Genomic DNA, 21,075 nt, shown 5'->3' with positions numbered 1-21,075 from the left:
CATCAGTCGTAGTCTCATCTGGCCGGCTCCATGGCAAAACAAGACCTCTTTATGTATTTGCATTTATTTTCTGTCGTTTTTCTGCAGCTTTCTTTGTCTTTTGATCAAGTGCCTGCTGTTGTGGAGAAAAGGTAGGCATGAAAGGAGGTATTTCAACTCTAGGCTGGAGTCAGGCAGGGGGATGGATGGATGTGCAGGGGGGTGGGGGGAGAATGAGGTTCTTTCATAGTGTGATTGAGATCGTGGGAATGAGGAGAAACAGACAGTTTTAAAATGCACTTGTGAATCTGCAAAATCATTATCTATTTTTATCTGTAACAATTGTGGTAGTGATTCCCCTCTTACCTTGTGTTCTGCACTGTACTGTACTGTACTACTGTTCTAGGAATTTGCCAGTGAAACACAAGAGAAAATCCATTGGTGTTGCTCTGAAGGCATCAGTTTACAGGGCAAATCCATATATGCACTACAAAAATAGGCAGGAATGAAAGCTGTTACATCAGGGATGAGATGGAGTCATATTCTGTATGCTCACATGCTATATATCGCAGAGCCGTCCTTCCTCTGAGAATTACACTATTTGAGTACAGATCCAAATATGCTAGATTGAGTATTTCTATTCTATTCAGCTCTTGCACTGCTGTCAATCTAGTAATCAAAATGTAAAAATAAATAATATAACAACAGACATTTTGTCATTTCTGTAACAGCTATTTTCACGAGTTTTACTGAATATATATATATATATATATATATATATATATATATATATATAATATATATTAAATACAATATGTTAACTACAGATTTGTTACTTCAGTTACTTCGTTTATTTGTTTGTAGTGTTTCATTGGACATCAATTAATTGATTTTGGTTATTTTGATCGACAATGTAATTGCAGTTTATGTTATTTCAGTAGCATGGATATAGTATCCCATGAATTGCGTTTTATATAACTTTAATGAATACAGTAGGGAGCCATATTTGGACTGAAAGATGAGATGTCAGATTGCCAGGTAGATGACTCCAGTAGATGCCTGGTGCCTTGATGTCCTACCTTCTGACCCCTGCTTACTTTTTAATCATATTGTTTTGACATGTGGCATGTGGTCATGACCCTGACACTTACCTCAGCTACTGCATAGGCTACAATAGCCCCCTGTCAACATGTCCTGACATTTCCGGCAGTATTGTGGGAATGTACTGCCCCCCAAAAATTCCACATCATATTCTTAGTAATATTTCTATTCAGCTGCCTAGGCTACAACCTCCTGTGAACCTGTCCTTAATAGACAGCAGGGGCTTCTGATGCTTTCTGTAGGAGAGCAGTGTGATATTGTGATTAAATCAGGCGATGAATACACAGAATACAGTAAACAAAGTCAACTGATGATCCAAGAGGTGAGGATCATTCCAATTGCAACAATGAAGAAACATCAACGAAACAATTTCAGCCTCATTTCAATTGTCACAGTGTCTGTCTTTTGTGCATTTAGGCCAAAACGTGGACAATACTACTTAACATTTTAACATATGAATCAAAGATTTGTTCCCCTCCTTGTTTACCAAAGTAATTATTCGCCTCCCTGTGTCCCAGCACCTGTAACACATATGTGCTTTGGGCTCATCTGTTAGTGAATATCTGACTTAATACATTTAAAAAAACAAATGTGTAATTGGCAACATATTGCCTCAAGGGCATTAGGCTATTTAGCCCGTCTGCATTCGCGCCTGCACAGATGGGACTTTGTGGCAACATGTAGGGCAGTACGGGCTTTAGTCTTAGAGCAGATTTGATTTAGCTAGGCATGAGCGTGCTGAGCTGAGCACAGGGGGCAGTCTAAAAGCAGCGCGTCCACCGCAATATTCCCTCTTACCCTCACAGAATACATGACATGACAGGCATTGTGAAGTGAAAGAGAGAGATGACCAGCGGATCATATTGATTATATAATGGCTGGTCCATAACATGCTCAGGTACAGCCAGTCAGTGATGGCAGCAGGGCAGAGAACAGAGTGGATTTGTAAGCTGCTGTTAGGGTGGGGTTGGGATAGAGGGAGGAGAAGGGAGGAGGATTTTGAATTTTGAATTAAAGCTCAATTTTTGCTTGGGTTAGGGATGTTGGTGAGGACGTGTGGGTCTGTGTAGCAAATTCAGTTTGACACTTGTGTTCAGATAAATTATTACTCATTGTTTTGTCACTTTTTATTATGTAAGAATGGCATCTGCTGGCAAACAAGAACACAGAGCACTCACTCCTCGTCAACTCCCAAATGTCTTGTTACATCACTGAGCAAGCCCAACACAGATACACCCACAGATGGGATTTCAATAACAAATGTCAGAGAATTACACTTTTACACTGATGTACACTGAATATGATCTATTCCTGTTACAGATAATAATACATTATTTAACAGTAGTATATGACTGCCTCTAATAGTATTAAACAAATCACCACAAACAACGCAATAACATAGTGCCTTATTACAGGGTCAACCCAAATGTTGCCCTCAAGCTTTTAATAATAAACATATCAGATAAGGGATTATGATTCATGCAGAATATAAGCACAGTGTATGACTACAGATGCTCACCACCCACTGCTCAGATAGACCAGTAGTGCGCCAATGGAGAAATCTACTGGACACCCGAAGACGAAAGCTGTAGAAAGCTTTTCAAATTAAATTACTGAAATTTGCATTGATATTAAAGTGCATAGACACATCAAATGTCTGCCATTCATGGTTAGGGTCAATTCCATTTTAATTTTAAGGAAACTAACTGAAATTCCAATGTACCTAATTGAGAAGCAATGAAGAAGAATGGAATTGGAATTTCAGTTTACTGCCTGAGGACCACAACCCTGCTGCCTGCCAGTCCTCGGTAGCCGCCTCAGATCTGGTGGGCAGTCTGCTAGCTACACTAAACCTCCTGAGCCCTAATAAGGATACCATGGTCTGGCTGTTAGCCCCCCTAAGTCCCAGTAAGGACACCATGGTCTGGGAGGATTAATCGAGCAGAACCTTAATCAGGTTTTAGCGTTTCCCCAAAGCTCATTTAATCTGGCATTATGGCAGTGATTAGATGCTTAAACAGTTAGTCACAGGATAATCTCTTGCACTGTTGAGGAAAACACAATAAGAGCAAACTAGGCCAAATACATTATTAGGGAAAGTGTTGTCTCTTTTTTAGTCACGTCCAAATTTCTAAAACACTATTATACATTTTGTTTTCCATGTAGAAGGTACCATCTCACAATGTCTGCTTGGCCAACCAATGGTTCCAGTGTTGTTTTTTAAAATACAGTACCACTCAAAAGTTTGGACACACCTATTCATTCAAAGGTTTTTCTTTATTTTTACTATTTTCTATATTGTAGATTAATAATGAAGACATCACAACTATGCTATAACACATATGGAATCATTTAGTAACCAGAAAAACAAATCCAAATATATTTTATATTTGAGATTCTTCAAAGTAGCCACACTTTGCCTTGATGACAGCTTTGCACACTCTTGGCATTCTCTCAACCAACTTCATGAGGTAGTCACCTGGAATGCCTTTCAATTAACAGGTGTGCCTTGTTAAAAGTTAATTTGTGCAATTTCCTTCCTTCTTAATGTGTTTGAGCCAATCAGTTGTGTTGTGACAAAGTAAGAGTGGTATATAGAAGATAGCCCTATTTGATAAAAGACCAAGTCCATATTATGGCAAGAACAGCTCAAATAAGCACATTCAAAAAATAAAAAATTATTTGACCTTTATTTTATTAGGCAAGTCAGTTAAGAACAAATTCTTATTTTCAATGACGGCCTAGGAACAGTGGGTTAACTTCCTGTTCAGGGGCAGAACGACAGATTTGTACCTTGTCAGCTCGGGGATTTGAACTTGCAAACTTTCGGTTACTAGTCCAACACTCTAACCACTAGGCTATCCTGCCGCCCCAAAGAGAAACGACATTCAATCCAGAACATTTAAAGAACTTTGAAAGTTTCTTCAAGTGCTGTCGCAAAAACCATCAAGCGCTATGATGAAACTGGTTCACACGAGGACCTTCACAGGAAAAGAAGACCCAGAGTTGCTTCTGCTGCAGAAGATAAGTTTATTAGAATTACTAGCCTCAGAAATTGCAGCCCAAATAAATGCTTCACAGAGTTCAAGTAACAGAAACACCTCAACATCAACTGTTCAGAGGAGACTGCATGAATCAGGCCTTCATGGTCGAATTGCTGCAAAGAAACCACTACTAAAGAATGCCAATACGATGAAGAGACTTGTTTGGGCCAAGAAACATGAGAAATGGACATTAGAACGGTATCTGTCCTTTGGTCTGATGAATCCAAATTTGAGATTTTTGGTTCCAACAGCCGTGTCTTTGTGAGAAGCAGAGTAGGTGAATGGATGATCTTCGTATGTGTGTTTCTCACCGTGAAGCATGGAGGAGGAGGTGTGATGTGTGGGGGTGCTTTGCTGGTGACACTGTCAGTGATTTATTTAGTAGTTAAGGCACACTTAACCAGTACAGCTACCACAGCATTCTGATGGTTGGGATGAGTTGGACAACAGAGTGAAGGAAAAGCAGCCAACAAGTGCTCATCATATGTGGGAACTACTTCAAGATTGTTAGAAAAGCATTCCAGGTGAAGCTGGTTGAGAGAATGTCAAGAGTGTGCAAAGCTGTCATCAAGGCAAAGGGTGGCTACTTTGAAGAATGTAAAATATATTTTCGATTTGTTTAGCACTTTTTTGGTTACTACATGATCCATGTGTTATTTCATAGTTTTGATGTCTTCACTATTATTATACAATGTAAAAAAAAGTAAAAATAAAGAAAAGCCCTTGAATGAGTAGGTGTGTCCAAACTTTTTAAAACGTTTTTTACCCCCCTTTTCTCCCCAAATTCATGGTATCAAATTGTTAGTAGTTACTGTCTTGTCTCATTGCTGCAACTCCCGTACGGACTCAGGAGAGGTGAAGGTTGAGAGACATGCGTCCTCCGAAACACAACCCAACCAAGCCACACTGCTTCTTAACACAGCGTGCATCCAACCCGGAAGCCAGCCGCACCAATGTGTCGGAGGAAACACCGTATACCTAGCGACCTGGTCAGCGTGCACTGCGCCCGCCCCGCCACAGCGGTTGCTAGTGCGCGATGAGACAAGGATATCCCTGACGGCCAAACCCTCCCTATCCTGGACGACGCTAGGCCAATTTTGCGCCACCCCATGGGCCTCCCGGTCACAGCGTGTCCAAACCTTTGACTGGTACTGTATATATACACAGTGGCAAGAAAAGTATGTGAACCCTTTGGAAATAACTGGATTTCTGCATAAATGGGTTATACAATTTTATCTGATCTTCATCTAGGTCACAACAACAGACAAACACAGTCTGCTTAAACTAATAACACACAAACAATTATACATTTTCATGTCTTTATTGAACACACCATGTAAACATTCACGGTCCAGGGTGAGAAAAGTATGTATTTTGGGTCGTTATCCTGTTGAATCACCCAAATTATGTTGAGCTTCAATTGGCGGACAGATAGCCTAACATTCTCCTGCAAAATGTATTGATAAACTTGGGAATTAATTTTTCCGTCGATGATAGCAAGCTGTCCAGGCCCTGAGGCAGCAAAGCAGCCCCAAACCATGATGCTCCCTCCACCATACTTTACAGTTGGGATGAGGTTTTGACGTTGGTGTGCTGTACCTTTTTTTCTCCACACATCATGTTGTGTGTTCCTTCTAAACAACTCAACTGTAGTTTAATCTGTCCACAGAATATTTTGCCAGTAGCGCTGTGGAAAATCCAGATGCACTTTTGCAAACTTCAAAGATGCAGCATTGTTTTTTTGGACAGCAGTGGCTTCTTCCTTGGTGTCCTCCCATGAACACCATTCTTGTTTAGTGTTTTACGTATCGTAGAATCGTCAACAGAGATGTTAGCATGTTCCAGAGAATTCTGTGAGTCTTTAGCTGACACTCTAGGATTCTTCTTAACCTCAGTGAGCATTCTGCGCTGTGCTCTTGCAGTCATCTTTGCAGGACGGCCACTCGTATGGAGAGTAGCAACAGTGCTGAACTTTCTCCATTTATAGACAATTCGTCTTATTGTGGACTGATGAACACCAAGGCTTTTAGAAATACTTATGTAACCCTTTCCATCTTTTTGCAAGTCAACAATCCTTAATCTTAGGTCTTCTGTGAACTCTTTTGTTCAAGGCATGGTTCACATCAGGCAATGCTTCTTGTGAATAGCAAACTCAAATTTTGTGAGTGTTTTTATAGGGCAAGGCAGCTCTAACCAACATCTCCAATCTCGTCTCATTGATTGGACTCCAGGTTAGCCGACTCCTGACTCCAGTTAGCTTTTTGAGAAGTCATTAGCCAAGGGGTTCACATACGTTTCCCAACCGACAAGAAAAATACAATAATTTGTGTGTTATTAGTTTAAGCACATTTATTTTTGTCTATTGTTGTGACTTTTGATTTGATCACCAATTTTAACAGAAATCCAGGTGATTCCAAAGGGTTCACATACCTTTTCTTGCCACTGTATGGAATAAACTTTATCAAACCCGATGCTGGAAATGGATTTGATTGTATATAGTATAAACCTGATATTCATCCTACCATTATCCCTATATCTCCTGTCCTAGTAATCATATAAGCAAGATTTATGTTGATGTCCTGTAGCCAGTACCTTACAGCCTACCATCTGAAATAATGATTTATTGTCTTATATTTACAGTTTAGGTGGACCCACATCCCAAGATATCAGGGTTCAAAACAGTGAGTTATTTTCCCTTACTGATTATGCTGATTATGCTAACTTTTTAATTCTATTTTGAGATGCGTATAAAAACAAATACACTAAATTCACTGGTAACACTTCTGTCACGCCCTGGTTGAAATATATTATGTTTATTCTTAATTTATTCGGTCAGGCCAGGGTGTGACATGGGTTATTGTGGTGTGTTTTTGTCTTGGGGTTTTGTGGGGTGTCTAGCGTAGTCTATGGCTGCCTGAGGCGGTTCTCAATCAGAGTCAGGTGATTATCGTTGTCTCTGATTGGGAACCATATTTAGGCAGCCATATTCTTTGAGTGTTTTGTGGGTGATTGTTCCTGTCTCTGTGTTTAGTTTCACTAGATAGGCTATATAGTTTTTTCACTTTTCCGTCTGTTGTTTTTGTACATTTCAGTATTTTCATGTCAAGTCATTTTCCATCATTAAACATGAGTAACCACCACGCTGCATTTTGGTCCACTCCTCCTTCAACAGAAGAACGTCGTTACAGAATCACCCACCACAACAGGACCAAGCGGCGTGGTGAAATGCAGCGGCAGCAGGAGCAACGAAAGGAGGAATGGACATGGGAAGACGTTTTGGAAGGCAAGGGTTGTTACACTTGGGAGGAGTTACTGGCTGGAAGAGATCGCCTCCCATGGGATCAGGTGGAGGCACTTAGGAGAACAGAGGCAGCCGGAGAGAGGAGCCGGCGATACGAGGGAACACGGTTGGCTAGGAAGCCTGAGAGTCAGCCCCAAAAATTTATTGGGGGGGGCTCAGGGAGAGTGTGGCAAAGTCAGGAGTCAGACCTGAGCCCACTCTCCCTGTTTATCGTGAGGAGCCAAGGAGGAGAACAGAACCAGAGCCGGTGTTGGAGGTGAGCGAAGCAGAGACTGTGAATGAGTTAATGGGGAAATTGGAGGAGAGAGAAATGAGGGAGTTGCTGTGTTGGTGCTTTTTGCATGGAATTCGCCCGACGGAACGTGTCAGGGATTTGATGGCACCTGGGTCAGCGCTCCATACTCGTCCTGAGGTGCGTGTTAGTCGGCTGGTGAAGTTGGTGCCAGCCTCACGCACCAGGCCTCCTGTGCACATCCCTAGCCTTGCACGTCCTGTGCCAACACTGCTCTCAAGATCTCCAGTACGCCTTCACGGTCTAGCCCATCCTGTGCCACCTTCACACACCAGTCCTCCGATGGCAGCTCCCTGCCCCAGGCTTCCTGTGCGTGTCCTCGGCTCAGTACCACCAGTGCCAGCACCACGCATCAGACCTACTGTGCGCCTCGCCTCTCCAGCGCTGCCGGAGTCTTTCTCCTCTAAAGCGCTACCAGAGTCTCCCGCCTGTTTAGCGCAGCCAGAGCCTTTCTCCTCTCCTGCGCTGCCGGAGTCTCCCGCCTGTTCAGCGCAGCCAGAGCCTTCCTCCTCTACAGCGCTGCTGGAGTCTCCCGCCTGTTTTGCGCAGCCCGAGCTGTCAGTCTGCATGGAGCAGCCAGAGCTGTCAGTCTGCATGGAGCAGCCAGAGCTGTCAGTCTGCATGGAGCAGCCAGAGCTGTCAGTCTGCATGGAGCAGCCAGAGCTGTCAGTCTGCATGGAGCAGCCGGAGATGCCAGTCTGCAAGGAGCTGTCAGTCTGCAAGGAGCTGCCAGTCTGCAAGGAGCTGTCAGTCTGCATGGAGCAGCCAGAGATGCCAGTCTGCATGGAGCAGCCAGAGCTGCCAGTCTGCAAGGAGATGCCAGTCTGTAAGGGGCTGCCAGTCTGCAAGAATCTGCCAGTTTGCAAGAAGCCGCCAGAGCTGTCAGTCTACATGGAGCAGTCAGAGCCGCCAGTCAGCATGGAGCAGCCAGATCCGTCAGTCTGCCAGGATCCGCCAGTCAGCCAGACTCTTCCAGATCTGCGAGTCAGCCAGATTCTTCCAGATCTGCCTGTCAGCCAGACTCTTCCAGATCTGCCAGTCAGCCAGACTCTTCCAGATCTGCCAGTCAGCCAGACTCTTCCAGATCTGCCAGTCAGCCAGATTCTTCCAGATCTGCCAGTCAACCAGACTCTTCCAGATCTGCCAGTCAGCCAGGATCTGCCAGAACCGTCAGCCAGCCAGGATCTGCCGGATCCAACTACCTGGCTGAGCTTCCTCTCAGTGCTGGGCTTCCTCTCAGTGCTGGGCTTCCTCTTAGTCCCGAGCTTCCCCTCAGTGCCGAGCTGCCCCTCAGTCCCGAGCTGCCCCTCAGTCCCGAGCTGCCCCTCAGTTCCGAGCTGCCCCTCAGTCCAGTGGGGTTCTGGGTGAGGACTACTAGGCCATGGTTGGCGGCGAGGGTGGCCTATCCTAGGACGCGAGGAGGGGGGACTAAGACATTTATAGAGTTGGTTCCACGTCCCGCGCCGGAGCCTGAGCCGCCACCATGGACAGTCGTCCACCCGGACCCTCCCTATTGTTTTGATATGCGTCCGGGAGTCCGCACCTTAGGGGGGGGGGGGGGGTTCTGTCACGCCCTGGTTGAAATATATTATGTTTATTCTTCATTTATTCAGTCAGGCCAGGGTGTGACATGGGTTATTGTGGTGTGTTTTTGTCTTGGGGTTTTGTGGGGTGTCTAGCGTAGTCTATGGCTGCCTGAGGCGGTTCTCAATCAGAGTCAGGTGATTATCGTTGTCTCTGATTGGGAACCATATTTAGGCAGCCATATTTAGGCAGCATAGTTTTTTCCCTTTTCCATCTGTTGTTTTTGTACATTTCAGTATTTTCATGTCAAGTCATTTTCCATCATTAAACATGAGTAACCACCACGCTGCATTTTGGTCCGCTCCTCCTTCAACAGAAGAACGTCGTTACAACTTCACTCCACGTTGCTCGTGTACCTGTGTAGTAGTAACACTGCAATAACTCCCGTAGCAACGCTGTATTAACGTTGTTAATACAGCATTCATCTTTTTAAAATGAATTGTATTTCTCTCTCTCTCTCCTTGTATACAGATGGATTGGCTTCCCAGAGCCATAGTGCTGCTGCCGATGGGGACAGTCCTTTGCTTGTGGTGGAGCACCCTCTCAGAAGAGTGCTGCAGGTACTATGTCCCAATTATCTTTCCTCACTCTCAAAGTGTGCACTTGTTCACTTCACTTCACTGACCCTGAAAGGAAATGACTGGTAGAAGAAATATGTTGGAAACTCCCACTAGCCCATGCCTCCATCAATCCAATGCTTTCATATTTACGGAAAGCATAGTGAACGAGTGCACACTTCAGTGGAATGGAGAAATACACTGGATGTACAAAACATTAAGAACACCTGCTCTTTCCATGGCACAGACTGACCAAGTGAATCCAGGTGGAAGCTATTATCCCTTATTGTCACTTGTTAAATCTACTTCAATCAGTGTAGATGAAGAGAAGGAGACAGGTTAAATCATTATTTTTTCACCATTGAGACAATTTAGACATGGATTGTGTAATATGTACCATTCAGATTGTGAATGGGCAAGACGAAAGATTTGCTACTTAATATTTGGAAGGTGTTCCGAATGTTTGGTATACTCAGTGTAGACTACTGTGTGCGTGACTACACCAGACAAGTTTTTAGTTATCGAAAAGGACCTTGTACATTGAGAATAGGTTTTATTCCCAGCCATTTGATATTAATCCCAGACAGAAGGCATAATCTCAGTGAGGTAAACCATTAGATATATTGTCATCAAGGAAATTAATAAACAGATTAGATTATTCCCAACAACAGCACCCTTACACAATGTCTTATTGGTCAATGAACGCCCGTCGCAGCGCCCACAATGAGATGAAAAGCAATCTGTAATAGTACTTCAGATTACTGTTGGTTGTCAATCAATGAGCCACCATCTTATCTATTTCTCTCTCCCCTTCTCCTTCTCTTCTTTTCCCTCTCTCCTTCTTTCAACCCATCCTGTTTCATCCTCTCTTTCCCGCCATCAGCTTTATGGGTGGCAGCTGGACTCCCCACACAGAACCAAAAGGAGGCTACTGCAGACATCGAGCACTCTTCCTTACTCTCCTCTGAGCGTGGTTTACAATGGAAAAACATGTATCCTGTTTAGGGCCAGGAAGATTGCTATAAGGTTCAGGAACAGCACTTCAGTGGATCTCACAGAGAAGGCATTCGGCCCCGACGCCCCGGTTGACACCAAAGGCTCTATGTGCAGCAAAGATAAAGCTACGTAAGTCTGCTTAGCGGCTGTAGATATTCCTGCTGCAGTTCAAGGTACATGACTCTTCCTCGCCCTCCTGACATTTTGGATGACGTAATGACAGTGCTATTGATTTTGTTTTTCTCCACCAGGCTTGTTCTACGATTTGGAGATGTGGAGGACTTGAGAGGACTTGCCATAAGGTTTAATTCTTCATTAATTTTTACAGCCAATTTTATGCTTGAAAGACCAGTATAAAAATGATAGATTGGCCCAGGGTTTTCCTGGCAGGTCACATGCTGGTCTGAAGTATATCGTGTGTGTTACAGTTTGGTTGTGATACTTGATATTTATATATTCTGTGTACTGTACACTAACTGTGTCTCTCTTGACAAGAGCATCTGCTAAATGACTCAAATGTAAATGTATATTCAATGTATGAACTCTTCCGACAGGCTACAGATGTCCAACACATTCTATGAGTCGGCAGGGCAGAACTGGTTTACTCTGGACAGCGTACACATCCACTACAACTGGACCCACGAGGCTACGTTCAATGCCAGCGACGTGTACGCTCCTAGTACCTACTCCTACCACTGTCAACACGTCAGCAGTCTGCAGAAGTACGACACGCTGCTTGTACCAAGCTCCATCACAGACAACTCCGCAAACTGGCACATCACATTCACAGACTTCCAGGTTGGCATGCATTGTTTTTGCGGGAAGGCGACATTTTTATGGCAGGAGGGGAGTGATGTTTTGGTAGAGGAGCACGTTCTAATGGTTCTGTCAGTACCTCTGTAGCTACTCCTGTTGAAATGTAATGGATAACTTGTACTGTTTGTTAAAACCATGATTTGTGAAAATTGCTGTAAAATAATAATGAATGATTGGTAAACAGGACTCCAACTTGTGTGTGGCTTTACTTAACCCTCTATAATACAGGACAGTTTCTAGTCATACCGCCATACCGCCATTGTTATACCATTACACTACATTGTTAATGTATTGTATTTAATTGTGTTTGTGTATGAACCCAGAAATATTCATGTTTATTTTTTTAAAGAGTTACATAATATAGAAACCCACAAGAATAGTTTTGATGTAATAACCTTTATGTGTTATGTTTGTAATCTTTGCCTTGTTTACTTTACTTGAACATCTCATATCTCATATTTCTCTTTGCCCAACAGTTACAATCGTTCAACGTGCTGTCCAACAAGTTTGCCTCAGCCAGCGACTGCGCTACGTTCTTCACTCCGGCAATCCTCATGGGTCTGATCACCTCCCTCATCCTCCTCCTGGTCCTGGCCTACGCTCTGCACATGGTGGTGCACCTCAAACACATCGACACTTACGAAGAGCACAAAACTACTGTCTACTTCCCTCGCAGCTCAGACACTGCAGAATGCACCGATGCCACCGGCTCCACCGCCACTGAGAAAAACAGCTTGTAGGACACTGTTTCCCAGGATCCACCTCAGTCTCCACCACTAGGAGTATAGACCGTTTCTGTAGTTGTCAGAGAATGACTGTGCAGGGGCTCCGACTGAGACCCCTGATGCCTGGCAGACCGACTGATTGACTGACTCAACTCTAGATAAAAAGCAACCTCCCATACTGAAGGACATGGTCATGTTGCCTGGACTTGATATGGTCGTCCACTCTGGCATTGCTGGACTCAGGCAGTGGTTGTCCAAGCCTGGTAGATCCAATACTTCTCAGCTCAGCATCATCTGGTGTATTTGGAAACAACTTTGGAGGAGACTAATCCTGAGACATGAACCACTTATCTGGCATTGCAAGTGAAAAATAAACTAATAATGATGTACTCTTGAATGAAATTCAAACTGATAAAAGCACAAAAAACTATTTAGTTCCTTGTCAGTACTATAAATTCTGGTATATTGGATAAAGAAGTTTAATTTGAATATCCATACCCTAAATGGTACATACCGTAAAGGGTATGCAGTATATGCAGTATATACTATTATGTAATTAACTAATCTTTGTTGGATACGCAATTGGTTACATTCTGATGTTTCAGACCTGCAGAGGATGTGTTTTCAAGACCTTGTCTTATTGCGAGCTTTTGTGAAAATAATACTGTATGTGAATTCTGGTTTTGTAAATTTTATTTGGTGTTTTTAATTTCTCAAATGTGTATTCTTCTTACAAGGTGGGTCTTCAATAGTTTTCCAGTTAAAACATTATATTGTCATTGAACTATTTAAAAAGCAGTTCAAATTGCCAGAATCACATCAACAATTTACTGTGATATGCATCATGCCTGTGGCTAGAAAATACATTTGCATACAACAGTACGCTACTCTCATGGGCAAAATTGTAAACATTTTCTAGGAACCTATTGTTATGTACGTCTCATTTATCTGTAGGCTATGTGTTTGGACAAAATAAACCCAAGTTGGCTCAAAGGTGTCCATTGCAATCTATCAAAATGGAAGATGAGTGTGGAAGTTTAACGGTCATTTTTAAATCAATATCAAATCATTTCTGGGTAAAAAGCAAGTACTTGTAATAGATTTCTAGAACCATTTGCAAAAATACCTTTTTGGCTATCAACTATTTCTCAAGCAAGAATTTTGTTAGGGCTATCTGGGAGTGGTCTAAGTGGTGAGAGAAAAAAATGTAAACTAGCTGTTATTGGCAGAGAGGTTTGGAACTCTCTTTGTTATTGGTCTATTAACCAATTTACAGCATGGTGATGTCACCATGGAAAGACAAAACTCTCGCCCATGTAAACCAAACCTGCTGATTAAAAGGTCCTGTGTAGATTGTAATTTCAACCAGCAACTACAAGGAAATAACACTTACCATGTTAGTTTCATCAGCTGTAGTACAATATGATATAAAACATAGGAAAACCCCATTTTAACTGCACTTGGGTCTTTTACAGTGAATTACATGCAGGGGCCATGTATCGCGAGATCTTCGCCAACAACCCCCTTGAAGATGGGTCGTGGCTGGGTCTTCCGGCATGACAACGCCCCGAAACACACAGCCAGGGCAACTTAGGAGTGGCTCCGTAAGAAGCATCTCAAGGTCCTGGAGTGGCCTACCCAGTCTCCAGACCTGAACCCAATAGAAAATATTTGGAGGGAGCTGAAAGTCCGTATTGCCCAGCGACAGCCCTGAAACCTGAAGGATCTGGAGAAGGTCTGTATGGAGGAGTGGGCCAAAATCCCTGCTGCAGTGTGTGCAAACCTGGTCAAGAACTACAGGAAATGTATGATCTCTGTAATTGCAAACAAAGGTTTCTGTACCAAATATTAAGTTATGCTTTTCTGATGCATCAAATACTTAAGTCATGCAATAAAATGCAAATTAATTACTTAAAAATCATACAATGTGATTTTCTGGATTTTTGTTTTAGATTCCGTCTCTCACAGTTGAAGTGTACCAATGATTAAAAAATACAGACCTCTGCATGCTTTGTAAGTAGGAAACACTGCCGATTTTGCAGGTTATCAAATACTTGTTCTCCCCACTGTATATATAGATAGATAGAGTATATTTACCAAAGAAATATATATGGGTGATTGGAAATGATGCAGACTATTACATTGATGGAAGCCACAATCTATCTGCAATATTAAAGATGATCTACCTGCTAATATTTTTGTAAAAATAAATACATGGACTAACAGAAATGAATGTAACCAAATGACGGGGGATTTACGGTACATTTACTAGGCCTACTGTAACGACGTTCTTCGTTTGTCGAAAGAGAGTCGGACCGAAATGCAGCGTGTTGGTTACTCATGTTTTTTTAATGAAACAAATGACGATACAAATACAAAACAACAAAACGGAATGTGAAACCTAATTACAGCCTATCTGGTGAAACTACACAGAGACAGGAACAATCACCCACGAAATACACAGTGCTACCTAAATATGGTTCCCTATCAGAGACAACAAGAATCACCTGACTCTGATTGAGAACCGCCTCAGGCAGCCAAACCTAAACTAATCACACCCCTAATCAACCACAATCCCAATGCCTACAAAAAAAACAATATGACAACACAATAACATAAACCCATGTCACACCCTGGCCTGACCAACTAATTATCTAAAACACAAAATACTAAGACCAAGGTGTGACAGAACCCCCCCCCCCCCCTCCTAAGGTGCGGACTCCCGGACGCACCTCAAAACCATAGGGAGGGTCCGGGTGGGTGTCTGTCCATGGTGGCGGTTCCGGCTCGGGACGTGGACCCCACTCCATAAATGTCATGGTTCCTCCCCTTCGCGTCCTGGGATAATCCACCCTCGCCGCCAACCATGGCCTAATAGTCCTCACCCAGAACCCCACTGAACTGAGGAGTAGCTCGTGACTGAGGGGCAGCTCGGGACTGAGGGGCAGCTCAGGACTGAAGCAGCTCGGGACTGAGGGGCAGCTCAGGACTGAAGCAGCTCGGGACTGAGGGGCAGCTCGGGACTGAGGGGCAGCCCAGCACTGAGAGAAAGCCCAGCCAGGCAGTTGAATCCGGCAGATCCTGGCTGGCTGGCAGTTCTGGCAGATCCTGGCTGACTGGCAGATCTGGAAGAGTCTGGTTGACTAGCAGATCTGGAAGAGTCTGGTTGACTAGCAGATCTGGAAGAGTCTGGTTGACTAGCAGATCTGGAAGAGTCTGGTTGACTGGCAGATCTGGAAGAGTCTGGTTGACTGGCAGATCTGGAAGAGTCTGGCTGACTGGCAGATCTGAAAGAGTCTGGCTGACTGGCGGATCTGGAAGAGTCTGGCTGACTGGCAGATCTGGAAGAGTCTAGCTGACTGGCAGATCTGGAAGAGTCTGGTTGACTGCCAGATCTGGAAGAGTCTGGCTGACTGGCAGATCTGGAAGACTGACGGCTCTGGCTGCTTCATGCTGACTGACGGCTCTGGCTGCTCCATGCTGATTGACAGCTCTGGCGGCTTCTTGCAGACTGACAGCTCTGACTGTTCCATGCAGACTAACAGCTTTGGCAGCTCCTTTCCGACTGGCAGCTCCTTGCAGACTGGCAGCTCCTTGCAGACTGGCAGCTCCTTGCAGACTGACAGCTCCTTGCAGACTGGCAGCTCCATGCAGACTGGCAGCTCCATGCAGACTGGCAGTTCTGGCTGTTCCATGCAGACTGGCAGCTCTAGCTGCTCCATGCAGACTGGCAGCTCCTTGCAGACTGGCAGCTCCTTGCAGACTGGCAGCTCCATGCAGACTTGCAGCTCCATGCAGACTGGCAGCTCTGGCTGCTCCAAGCAGACTGACAGGTCTGGCTGCTCCATGCAGACTGGCAGCTCTAGCTGCTCCATGCAGACTGGCAGCTCTAGCTGCTCCATGCAGACTGGCAGCTCTGGCTGCTCCATGCAGACTGGCAGCTCTAGCTGCTCCATGCAGACTGGCAGCTCAGGCTGCTCTGAACAGGCAGGAGGCTCCGGCAGTGCTGTAGAGGAGGAAGGCTCTAGAACATTTACATTACGCGCTGACCAGGCGGGAGACTCCGACAGCGCAGGAGAGGCGAGGCGCACTGTAGGCCTGATGCGTGGTGCTGGCACTGCTGGTATTGGGCCGAAGACACACACAGGAAGCCTGGTGCGGGGAGCTGCTACCAGAGGGCTGGGGTGTGGAGGTGGTACTGGATAGACCGGACCGTGCAGGCACACTGGAGCTCTTGAGCACCGAGCCTGCCCAACCTTACCCGGTTGAATACTCTCGGTCACCCTGCCAGTGCTGCGAGGTGGAATAGCCCACACTGGGCTATGTAGGCGAACCGGAGACACCGAGCGCAAGGCTGGTGCCATGTAAGCCGGCCCAAGGAGACGCACTGGGGACCAGATGCGTAGAGCCGGCTTCATGGCATTTGGCTCGACGCTCAATCTTGCCCGGCCGATACGCGGAGCTGAAATATACCGCACCGGGCTATGCACCCGCACTGGGGACACCGTGCGCACCACTGCATAACACGGTGCCTGCCCGGTCTCTCTAGCCCCCCGGTAAGCACAGGGAGTTTGCGCAGGTCTCCTACCTGGCGTAGCCATACTCCCTGAAAGCCCCCCCCAATAAATTTTTGGGGCTGATTCCCGGGCTTCCATCCACGTCGCCGTGCTGCCTCCTCATACCAGCGCCTCTCCGCTTTATCCGCCTCTATAGTTCCTCCTTGGGGCAGCGATATTCACCAGGCTGAGCCCAGGGTCCTTTTCCGTCCAGTTCTTCCTCCCATGTCCAATTCTCCAAGTGGTGCAGCCTCTCCCACTGAAGCTGCTTCTGTTGCCTCTTCTGTGGCACCTGCCTGTTAACACGCTGCTCGGTCCGTGTGTGGTGGGTGATTCTGTAATGACGTTCTTTGTTTGTCGAAAGAGAGTCGGACCAAAATGCAGCGTGTTGGTTACTCATGTTTTTAATGAAACAAATGATACAAATACAAAACAACAAAACGGAACGTGAAACCTAATTACAGCCTATCTGGTGAAACTACACAGAGACAGGAACAATCACCCACGAAATACACAGTGAAACCCAGGCTACCTAAATACGGTTCCCTATCAGAGACAACAAGAATCACCTGACTCTGATTGAGAACCGCCTCAGGCAGCCAAACCTAAACTAAACACACCCCTAATCAACCACAATCCCAATGCCTACAAAAAACCCAATACGACAACACAATAACATAAACCCATGTCACACCCTGGCCTGACCAATTAATGATCTAAAACACAAAATACTAAGACCAAGGCGTGACACCTACTGGTTACATACACAATGGGCAATTGATAAAAAATAAACGATTAAAGGGCAAACAATTCCCAGAATGAAACAATGAATGCGCAAGAATTGGCGGGAGACAGCTGAGCACATTCTGGAGAGCTGAGTGCATGCATTCTGAGACACTCCATGTCTTCGCCAAACACCTATCCCCTTCTTCTTGTTGCAACATTTTAAATTATACTCAAAACACATTATCTTCACACAAATGTTAGATGCTTTTCACTGACAAGACCCTTGTGTCCTGATTCAACAGACTGGTGAGTTATGTAAAGTTTCTCCCATTTCTCTCACTCATTCTCCCTGTCGCTCACTCAAACTCACACATGTGTAGATTCAGAGAAGAGTAAGATATTTGCCAATTACACCCATTTCTAACAATGTTCGTTGCAGCAGTGATATGACAGACATCACTTTTGAAAAATATAGTATTTTATTGTCACTAACCTTTTCACTCATAAGTTCCAAATATCTCTAACGGTCACCCCAGCGCGAGTAAAAACATGATTTTTGTTTTGTTATGCGAGTGAGGTCAGAATGCCCTCGCTATTCCAAAATGTGATTGTTACGCAACAGGACAGTTAGTCTCAGGGAAAATATTGGAAGGGGATGTTCTGTTTGAATCGGATGACGTGTGTCAAGTGGAGATGAGAACAGGATTACAGTGGCGAATGCAAAAGGAAATAAGAGCAGTAAAGTGGTAGTGGAATCTTGTAGGAAAACGGTAGGAACAAGGGTTTTGGATTGATGTTGTTACCTGGGAGATCCGTTTGAAGTCTCTATTAAAATTGTAGATGCGTTGGATGAGGTGGCGTCGATGAAGGGGAAAAAAACGATAAGTTGGCTGAATCCGTTTTGTTGTGTTTCTATGGAACAGAAGGAGCATGCTTTGCTTCTCAAGAAGATGTCGGATTAGAATGTCCCTTGTGTAGATCTTCGAAACAGGGCGCCTACCAAGGGTGTTATCTCTGGGGTGGTGCTCGAAGTAAATCCAAAGGATACATGCAAAGAATTGGATCAAGTGGTTGGTGCGCAACGACTCTCTCCCTTCTCACGTGTATCTGGGTTATATGAGATTCCCTGTGAGGGCCTTCGTGCCCAAACCCACGCAGTGTGAGAAATGTCAATTATTTGGTTATGTGTCCTGTTAGGGTGAAGGAGGCGGAGGTGGCAAGAATAAGGGTTGTCCAGAATGTCTCCTATCCGGAGGCATTGAGAAGAGTGGAAGAAAGACTTGAAGTTGAAGAAGTAATGGTCGAGGTAGAGACACAAGATGATGTTCCTTGTCAACAGGGGGATCCTGACATGTTGCATGTTAAGAAGGTGGACTTTGTAGTGTTTATTACTTTGGTTATCGACTTCACAGTGCAAACAGAGAGGAAATTAGAGAAAAATAGGCATCATTGTGAGTGCGGCTGAGCGTTCTTTTGGGACTCAGGAACTTTTCTGCAGAGGCATTACAAGGAAACCTGTCGATGAATGCTCTGTCCTCACAGGCACCTGAGCCTGTGTAGGGATGTGATTTGAATGTGACTGAGAGAGTGGAATGGTTGTTTGATTTATTTGTGCATTTTGTATTATCTTGGGCCCTCCCGCCCCACAATGGAATATATTATTTTGGTTTTATTTCAATACCCTGTACAGTAGGTGGCAGCAATACACCAAAAGGACAGGACAGTTAACCTGCTCTGGCCTCAAACCAAGACACACATTGCCTGCTAATTATTTATAGGCTATATTTCAACTTGTCAATTTGAAATTATTTTCTAAGAAATATTATTTTATAACACTGAATTGAGTTGTGTTCCGCCTCCTCATTAATTCACATAGAAGTAGCCCATTTTACTGTTGTGGACAATTTATATTTGAGGTTTTACTGAACCGGAAAAACTTCTCTCTTTGATGAGAGCCCAAGCACCTTCCCAGTATTCCTCCAGATCAAGTACGCAGACATTTGCGTAGTCTAGCACAAGGTTTTTCCACTAGCACATTTTCTGGCTGGCACTCGTATTGCCTTCATTGTTGTCTTCCTTACAAAGAATAACATTGGGCGTGTTTGTGTTCCAATAAAAGTGCCTTATTCGTCGTTTTTAGTATACCGTAAGTATGTATGAGCATAATGTATTTACTCTTTTGCAAGTTGCTCTTTTTTTAAACATTTAAGATAACGGCCGCCAACTTCAACTAGTCCCATGGAAATACTTTTATCCAGCTGAGTCCACAACGTTTCTTCAGGAATGTCCTTTTGAAATCTCAAATTGATAAAGTTGTAATGCACTGATTCTCTTCACTGCAGATCTGAACCATCACATCACTTTTATTAATAATTAATAAAATAAAACAATCTGCCTTTATATAAGCTGTGTCCCAGTCTTTCTCTGCATGTAATTGATGTGGGTGAATTATGAAACAATTACTGTATGCAGATGTGCAGAAAATTGTGATGTAGATTTGTTTTTGCCATTGCATAATCTTTGCTAAATAAAAATCTGTTGCAGATTTAAACTTTAATTGGTGGCTATGGAAACAAATAGAAATGTAATGAACAATGTTTTCAATATTCAACGTTATCCTCTGCTATACAGTAGGTAATAGGCTGTAGCCAGGTGATCATTACCAGGTTATGATGAGGTCTTAAGTATGACCAGTAATATAGCACATAATACAGTGCTCAGAATTATGACCAACTGGTTGTATGGTGGTCAGAAAATGACATACCAAACAGATTTTGACCACTGGGTGTAGGGTAAGGTCACTTGTTTTCAACATGTATTAGGTAAAACATGTTCTGCTGAAGGGAGGGCAATCTATTTTCATTTCAGAGAGGTCAAATTTTCTCCAAGTAACTATTATAAATTAAGTTTCCTCCCTTACCGACTGCCTTAGCCCAATCAAAGAACAGCTAAGTGCATCATTAGATGATTTTTTTGCCTCAAGATGTTCATCTGTCTGTAACCGCCGGTAACTTCAGAACGAAGTTGACTAAATACAAAGTTGTCAATTGTTAAAAACAAGTGAAGGATTCAAATGAAAACTGACCCAGTATACTGGCCGACGTATCAAAATGCATAGGGAATATTTTGTTTGGAGAGCATTTGCACATTGGCAAGACGTAGCCGAGACAGAATGTTGTTGCTTGGCTGACGTAAAATGTAGAACTGTATAATGTAGGCATTCAAAATACAGTGCCTTCAGAAAATATTCATACCCCTAAATTTATTCAACATTTTATGTTAAAGCCCAAATTCAAGATGGATTAAATATGTTTCTCACCCATCTATATGCAACACTTTATAATGACAAAGTGAAAACATGTTTAAATTATTTGCCAAATTTATTGAAAATGAAATAC

The 21,075-nt window shown here is 43.9% G+C and overlaps 1 protein-coding gene across 1 annotated transcript; it reads left to right on the top strand.

The window, feature by feature from the left end:
- Window positions 1-13,368, top strand: LOC135541157 (V-type proton ATPase subunit S1-like protein). The gene is made up of 7 exons (XM_064967272.1): window positions 1-131; window positions 6,765-6,805; window positions 9,773-9,861; window positions 10,742-10,983; window positions 11,106-11,156; window positions 11,409-11,652; window positions 12,147-13,368. Exons 1-7 carry the CDS (start codon window positions 31-33, stop codon window positions 12,408-12,410), a joined length of 1,032 nt encoding a protein of 343 aa, XP_064823344.1. The 5' UTR covers window positions 1-30; the 3' UTR covers window positions 12,411-13,368.
- Window positions 13,369-21,075: the final 7,707 nt, after the last annotated feature.

This window comes from Oncorhynchus masou, chromosome 6, assembly GCF_036934945.1.
Source record: "Oncorhynchus masou masou isolate Uvic2021 chromosome 6, UVic_Omas_1.1, whole genome shotgun sequence".
In the NCBI taxonomy this organism is placed as follows: domain Eukaryota; kingdom Metazoa; phylum Chordata; class Actinopteri; order Salmoniformes; family Salmonidae; genus Oncorhynchus; species Oncorhynchus masou.
The sequence above is the reverse complement of the archived record's forward strand: the minus strand, read 5'-3'. Positions and strand labels throughout refer to the sequence as shown.